At 29.1% G+C, this 8,348-nt stretch overlaps 1 protein-coding gene across 2 annotated transcripts; it reads right to left on the reverse strand.

Annotated features, from left to right (window-relative positions):
- Positions 1–391: 391 nt before the first annotated feature.
- On the reverse strand, positions 392–3,040 carry LOC114399703 (casparian strip membrane protein 5-like). 2 transcript variants are annotated; one of them, XM_028361917.1, is made up of 3 exons: positions 2,683–3,040; positions 1,654–1,777; positions 392–780 (listed from the first exon to the last, which is right to left on the reverse strand). In XM_028361917.1, exons 1-3 carry the CDS (start codon positions 2,979–2,981, stop codon positions 553–555), a joined length of 651 nt encoding a protein of 216 aa, XP_028217718.1. In that variant the 5' UTR covers positions 2,982–3,040; the 3' UTR covers positions 392–552. The 2 variants fall into 2 exon arrangements, with proteins under 2 accessions (XP_028217718.1, XP_028217719.1); XM_028361918.1 differs by having other exon boundaries at positions 392–768; positions 2,683–3,038.
- Between the last annotated feature and the right edge of the window lie 5,308 nt (positions 3,041–8,348).

Below are 8,348 nucleotides of genomic sequence, written 5' to 3' on the forward strand. Positions count from 1 at the left end.
GGTTGAACCACAGGTTAAACTAGTGAATTAACACCAATTTTTATCTGTTTATAATATAAATTATTTTTAAATTGAAATGAATAGACAATTAAAAATGTAAAATATGTAGATAAACATAAAAAAGTAATTTGACATAATTGAAAGAAATGTTTTTTTTAGCTAATTACAAGAATATTAGTATGCCAAATGTACATCTAATTAATAAGAGAACATAGAGTGTTGGAAGTATATAAGTGAGGGAGTGATCAAAATATAAGTGATAAAAGACTAACATTCTAATAAGGGTTAAGGGTTGAAGAGAGGATGAGAAAGAAATTGTAGGTGCTATTAATATTTTAATAAAAATTAACGATTAACATTGATTAATAAAAATATATATATAAAAGAAGGAAACGATGAAAATAAGAACCTCCATATATATTCCAATTTACAATATTAAGAGTAGATTTTACACATGAAAATCTCTCACTTTAATTGTACAGAAGTAGACAAACAAGCAATAACATTGACACCCAAATAAGCACCATCATGGTTCGGAAACGAAACACCTAGTCAATTGCTTTTGAGAGCCAAAGCGGAGAGGGGGACCAAACACAAGAAGAAAGCAGCTGCAACAAATGAAAGGACCACAGCCTCACTAGCAGCTTGACAAAAGTTGGTGAATCCCTGGCAAAAAGCCATCCAATTCGCGTCTTGACTCCCATTATGACCTACGTACACAATCGCAGCTGCACCTGCCGCCGCAACACTGATTAGCCCCATCATCACCTGAGTCCCCAACTTCAATTATCAATTTCACAAATTTTTTTAATTAATAATATTAGGTTAAAACTTAAATACAACTCTTTGTTTGATTAAAATATAATTTTCTGTATGTGTTCATAAAATTGAATTGAAATATGTTATTTTTTTAAGATAAATCTAAATTTATGATAATATTTTTTTACATTAATTATACATATAAATGATGTAACAAAAATAAAACACATAAATTTAAATATTTGAATCTTACTCCCCACCTAAAACTGATACATTTTAATTTCACAAAGATAAAAAATATATTAAAAATTTTGTAAGAATAAATTTTTGAATATTTTCATACTTACGAGAATAAAAAATATTTATATTTTACTTTAAGTGTTTTTTTTTATCATTTTTCTATTAAAACGAGAATTTTATCTCAGCAATTTATGTGGATCTTTAATACAAATATTTATTACGTGAATTTATGAATTGAACTGAAACTTTAATTGATTAAAAATAATAATGAAAATACTTAAAAAAATGCATCTAAGCAAGGTCTTGTCCTCTCTCCCTCAACATCCTTTGTGTATATATGAAGAAAAATATAAAATTAAAATTAAAAAAATTAATTTTTTAGTTGATATTTATTTAATTTTTTTTTATTAATAGGTCATATTTATCATTTTATACATAAAATTCATAATAAATATTTTTTAAATTTATTATATATTAAACATTAAATATTTAAATAATTATGTAAAAAAAAAAAATCAATCCCCTTTAATATACTCATTTGTCTGCATCTAAGTTTTATCCTTAATATATTAATATACAACGTATAAATCGAAAGATACTCCGAAGAGAATTAATGATATCTTTTTTCTCTACTCGTTTTAGATGGGAGCTTACTGTGTCGAAGGTCATAAGAAGAAGCCTTGGCCTTACTGCATGTGGTTGAACAATGCACACATATGAAAAGGGAAGGCTAAGGATAGCATATCCACTGATTACTCCGTTTGCAAACACGAAAAACCTGATTATGATTGCAGGAAAAAAAGTGAATCAACTAGAGCTAATACAACTTCCTCAAATGTTTTTAATGAACACATTTATGTGTCAGATAAACAATTTAATTATTCAATAAAAACGTATCACATAAGTTTATTTTAATAAATTTTACAATAAAACTTAGTAAAATAAATTAAAATAGAATAAATAATCTACACATGCATTACAATGTAAAAAAAATATAATGGCATTTGGTCATAAATTATTATATATTATAAATTTATTAATTTTTACATTAATTATATTAAAAATAATATATACCATCATTTCTAATTAGGTGAAAAAATTTATACTCAAAACATAAAATTTAAAATCATTAATTAACTTATAAAATAGTCATAAATTATTTGCAAAATAACAAGCAGAGGAACTTATATTTAGCTCGCCACAAGGAGACAATTAACTAGAAACAATTAATCGATGACATCTTAGATGAGAAGTTTTGTGTTGCTCCAATCAATCAAACACTTGAAATTCAAGGCTATTAGGTATGGCTAAACACTAAATTTTCATGTAGCAAACGAGACCAAAAAAATTATCATTAGTATAAAATATTTATTAGTTTTATTAATAATTAATTTTAACTAAAGAATATGATCACTTTAATGAAATCTTTCTTTTTCATCATATTTTTTTTTCTATTTATAGGATTCAAATTCAAATCTTATTTATATTATTCAAGTTTAATTACACTTATATCAACGTAATCTTGGGGTAATAAATGAGGGGAAATCATTGACATGGATTTTATATATCTCGTTTCTTATTACTTAAATGTGTGTGTGTATATATATATATATATATATATATATATATATATATATATATATATATATATATATATATATATATATATATATGCATACGTACTGGAACACGGGAAAATCACTCCACTGAGCATGGAACTGGAGGAACTGCGTGAAGAATGGTAGTTGTTCTTCGTTGGTTCCCATGGTAACAGCGCTACCCATAGCTGCACCGATGGCACCAAGTCGTAGGACGAAATCTGTTACCGCAATTCCCTTCTTCCATCTTGAAAAAGGTGCAGCCTTTGTGGAAGAAAATGAATCTTTTTCAGAAACAGAAACAGCCCAGGTAACACCTTTCCCTTTGTCAATGCCCTTATTTTTATCCACCACCCTTGTAACTGCACTAACCTCTGATTTCATCTTGTGATGTATTTGTCTAAACTTCCAAGTATTGGAAAACAATAATTTGAACTTTGAAGGATCGAAGCATGTATATATATAGTATACAAAAGCTAGCATGAAGAAATTTTTTTTTTTTTTGTTGAATATGGTATAGATATGAAGTATTCACAGTTAAAAGAATTGATTAATCTTTATCAATAATTATGAAGGTAGATGAATATTTTCCTTCCAATAATGTAATATTGTATTGTGTCATTCATGAGGAAAAATGAAATATAATTAAAAGGTATCGTGTCATTCCATGAATATGGGTTAGTTATTTGTGTGAGTGCTCTAGGTAGTGGGAAATCGTGGCAGTGTTTGTATATCAGTTTGTGTAAAGAGAAATGCTACTTCTTCAATGTTTTACGTACACGGGAAAAATAAAGAAAAGAGCATGAACTGTGTGATAGCATTAGATGAGGATTATATGTTATTTATAAGATTTTATTGTTCTTATTAAAGTGATTTTATAAAAATAAATTTATTAGATATATAACATCTCATTTGGTGTGATTGATTATATATAATATGCAGATATCATAAGTTTTATTTCTGTTATTATGATGGACGAAATAAAAAAAACATTTAATAGTTACAACTAATGAGTATAAGAATAAAAAAATAATTTTTCATGAAAGGATACTTAATTATTAAATAAAGAATTATGATTTTTAAATTATATATATCAATTTTTTTTCTAACATTTCATCACTAACGAAGATAAAAAAATATTATGTAAAAATTTGTAAGATCATTGAATCCAATTATTTCTTCCTCTTATCATCATTAATGGATACCAATAAGCTTTTATGATAATATTTTATATATATATATATATATATATATATATATATATATATATATATATATATATATAATCTTGATGATTTAACATAAAAATTCATGTATAATATTTATCTTAATTCAATTTATCTTCTCTCAATTTCTAACAATAACATAATGTAAAAGATAGAAATGGAAGAAAGAAAAATTGTGTACAAAATTTATTGTACAAATTGTGCTACTGAACATGAATACTATATATTACACTCTTGTGAAAAATAGTAGTTGGAAACGACCTACTCCACCTCGCCAAAAAGACATTGTTGTTTTATCTTCATTTCCATTTTCCACTATGCTTGTACTAATTTCAAGGGTTACCAACTAAACTATGGTGTGGTGATCGTGTTTATTTTTCTGACGGAAGAATAATTTTTATTCATTTGTTTATATTTAACGTGTAAGGAGAAGCATAAACAAGGTGTCATCCTATTCAATGATTGTATCTCAGTTGATAACATAGATTGAGTTTATAAGAAAAGACTTAAATTGGATTTTCACAAAATATATCTTTTTAAAGAAATAATAAGTTTTGAGTGTGATCATATTTTAGATCAAAGATTAATTTGATAGTTAATCTAAAAGATCAAAATTTGTGATATACATGGATCCCACAAAAAATTAAAAGCCCCCAAATTACAATTGTTACAAAATGAGGTGTGATGCTAAAATGGGGATCCACTTATACGTAAAATATATGATTTTTAAAATAATTAAATGAAAAATTATACGTTCGGCAAAGTACCATTTTTTTATTCAACAAAATTAAGAAGAAAAGATATTTAACACAAAATTTTGCAGTCCAATTTGACGAGATAATAATGCTAGAAATTAGTATTCTTTGATTGTTTCTTCACGAATGATCATGCTGTAATTTCTTTTAATGAGTTTCACATTTGTCCAAATTCATATCAAACTAATTAATCTTTTTTTACAGCATCAAACTAATTAAACTTATTTACTAAAAAAAATGCGTCAAATACTACACACGATCGAATGATCACTTTATTTCTCGGAAACTCATGCGGACCACATGCATATAGATTGAATAGACACCGAGTGTTTTGACATGTCATCTCAAAGGCTTCTAAAGGAGTAGTTCACTTGCTTCACCTCCCACGTACGAAAGAACTTAGAAATATCTCAATAACGAGAGCAAAATGTTCATTCATAATCCATAATCCATAATATAATAAAAACTGGGTAATCTCATTAACAGTGTTCCCGCCCAGTTTTTCTTCTTTTATTTTTTCTTTCTTTGTCTTTTTTCTGAAAACTTTTATGTTCTTCAACATGCTACTTAACCGAAAACCTTAGATAGAAAAAAAAACACCGTTTTTCCAGGCTCCAGCTATGAAAGATAACTTTCTATATCAATTTAATTTGCATGGGCGATAAATAAATGTCAATAACGGTCATTTAAATATGTTAAAATTTATCTTTCTCACAGATTTTTTTTATGACTAATTGTATGTTGCAATTTTAATTTTGATTTCGCATCAAAGTTTGAAAATTCTCATATGTCAAAGTTAAAGAAATTCTTTTACAGCTCGAAATGTCGTTTATTAAGAAATTTGTACAATTTAATCTACGTTGCTAATCATTTTTTTTTATTTAATGTTGTTTATAATTATATAAATATCATGTTTTGCCTATGCTTTCTTAGCATCTTTTCGAAGTGATTGCAAGTTTTTGGTTTGCAAATATAATTTTTAAAATAAAAAATAGAACTAAAATGATTTTTAACTCATTTTTTAAATCAAGAAAACAAGCTTTTGAATTTACTTTTTAGTTTTAAAAAAAACACACCCGTTATATTTGATGATGACTATTTTCGCAACTTTCACCATCAATGTGATTGTTACTGCTGTCAATGTCACTGCCAACGCTAATACTACCATTATCTTTTTTATAAATTTAATTATACTAAAAATTCCCTCAATTTTTTTTTGTGACAACATCTTTCTCGTGCTTCGTACGAGTATCCTTTCTTCTATATAATAGTTAGTCAATAACATTCAACATTATAAGATTTTTAATACAACCAATAACAATAACATTCAACATGTAATTCAAATACATGAATGTCCTACCAAGTCAAATCCTTATGAGATGCAGGAACTTCTTTCTTGTTAACAAATGTAACGTCCATCTTGTCTTGAGCGACGATTCCTAAATGCGTCCTTAATTTCTTTTTGTGGGGACCATCAGTTTTCCCAAAGGTAGGATTCATATGAACCACTGGTATCTCCATCCCGATGAGTCAGGTAGCCAATTATTTGAGTTGTGTTGCTTTTCTAGTCTTCTTCAGCGAAGACAACGAAGGTGTTGACTGAAGAGGAGGAGGGAAGCTTGGTGGTATAGTCATGTGCCTGTTAACAACAACATCAATTAAACTCAACTCAAAAGTATAGTAAATATAAAAATGATTACATTATATGTTGTTAATTAATTCTCCTTCATCATGATCATTACGATTTGCATGGATTTCATCGACTTCTTCTTCTCCGTTGATGTTAGGCATTTGTGTGGAGAAAGGAGTGAAACAAGTATCAAGGGTTGAATCATCACCTTCAAGATTAATACCAATGGTTTTTCCGTGTAGAACCACTAACCACCTTTGATCACAAGGATATTGAACGCAAAACACTTGTTTAGCTTATTCTGCTATGATGAAATTAAAGGTTCATTTTGATAAGCTAGCTTCTTCAGATCTACCAAAGTAAATTTGAAATCATTGGTTCGCACACCCATATTGCTATCAACCCACTTACACTTGAAAACACACACAATGAATTTAACATAATTCAGGTTTCAGATTTCTTCAATGACTCCAAAGTAAGACATGGACGTCAGACAGGGATTGTCATCATGTACAATAACAAAATGATGGGATTCAACCCTAAGACTAACCCCATTGTTTTGCATTGTACTATAGTCGTCTTGTGATTTGGTGTAGAACGAATACTTGTTGATATCGTATCATTACCAACTTCTAACATTTCTTTTAGGCCCATCTACTAACTTTCTTAATGTTTCAGAAACATTATTGTTACCAAAGAGTGTATCTTTAAACAAATTTAGGAAAGTCTTGTTATGCTTTTTCAACACCCTATTCTTGTTCATTTTTGGGTTACTTTCCCTGACTAAGGTTTCGTGACAAACTATGTATGACAAAACTTTAGTATTGTTATTCAGTATATACAAATGAGCTTGTTGCAATTTCTCTAGACCCGAAGTTATAACATGCAACCCTCATGAACCCTTACCTCTCACTTTCTCGTCATGCCGAGACTTGGAAAGCCCAACTAGTTTCTCCTTTTCAATGTACTTTGAACAAAATTCAATAACTTCTTCTGCAATGTACCTTTCAACAATGGATGCTTCAGGATAGTGTAGATTCTTTGTATACCTTTTTAAGATCTTCATATATCACTCAACCGGGTACATCCACTATAAATAAACAGGATCACACAATTTAATTTCCCTCACCATATGAACAATTAAGTCAATCATGATGTTGAAAAATAAAGGAGAAAAACACATGTCCAACTGACACAAGATAATAGCAACCTCATTTTCCAAGTCATCTAACTTTGCAAGGTCAATGACTTTGCTACAAATGGCATTGAAGAAAAAGCAAAGGCAAGTTATGCATGCCTCACTTTGTAGAATCGCCAAGGCTAACAGTTATTGCATTAAGACGTGGCAATCATGAGACTTTAAGCAAACTAATTTCAGATCTTTCAACTACACAAGGCTCTTAATATTTGGAGTATCCCTATGACACTTTAACACGCGCAGACACTGACAAAAACTTGTCTTCTACTTTCTTGACAAAGTATGACATGTTGGAGGTAAATATATTTTCTTACCATTAGACCTTGGATGTAACTGGTCACGTATACCCATCTCAGTTAGATCTTGACGAGTATTCAAACCATCCTTTGTCTTTCCTTGAATGTTAAGAAGTGTGTCGATGATACCATCACACATTTTTCTCCACATGCATAACATCGATACAATGTCTAACATTTATATCGAACCAGTTTGGAAGATTAAACAATATTGACCTTTTCTTCCATAGGCAAGTTTTACTTGTTAGCTTCTTTTGGGTCTTTCCAAATATAGTATTGATGTCCCTAACCCGCTCAAGAACCTGCTGACGAGCTAATGGTATCACACACTTTCATGCTCTTGGCTTCCATTAAAAGCTTTTTTCAATCGCCGGTAAAGGTGATAAGGTGGCGATGCCAAGTGTATATTGTTTTTTTCCCTGTTTCAGTTGTACATAGCTTATGTTTTTTTCACAGATAGGACATGCACGATGGCCCTTAACATTATATCAACTCAAATTCCCATATGCTGGAAAGTCATTAATGGTACAAAATAGCATTGCATGCAACTTAATGTCTCATTTCGGTACCCATCAAACACAAAAACCCCCTTGTCCCACAACTTTGTCAAGTCTTCAATTAAGGGACTGAGATAAACATCGATGTC

The sequence above is a fragment of the Glycine soja genome, chromosome 19 (assembly GCF_004193775.1).
Source record: "Glycine soja cultivar W05 chromosome 19, ASM419377v2, whole genome shotgun sequence".
Lineage (NCBI taxonomy): Eukaryota > Viridiplantae > Streptophyta > Magnoliopsida > Fabales > Fabaceae > Glycine > Glycine soja.

Excerpts from the sequence above, each read along its gene's own strand:
- LOC114399703 (XM_028361917.1), bottom strand. The coding sequence starts at position 2,981 with ATGAAATCAGAGGTTAGTGCAGTTACAAGGGTGGTGGATAAAAATAAG. Across the intron at positions 1,778-2,682 it reads AGTGATTTTCCCGTGTTCCA|GTTTTTCGTGTTTGCAAACG; the intron begins GTACGTATGCAT and ends AATCATAATCAG. Across the intron at positions 781-1,653 it reads TTCTTATGACCTTCGACACA|TTGGGGACTCAGGTGATGAT; the intron begins GTAAGCTCCCAT and ends TGATAATTGAAG.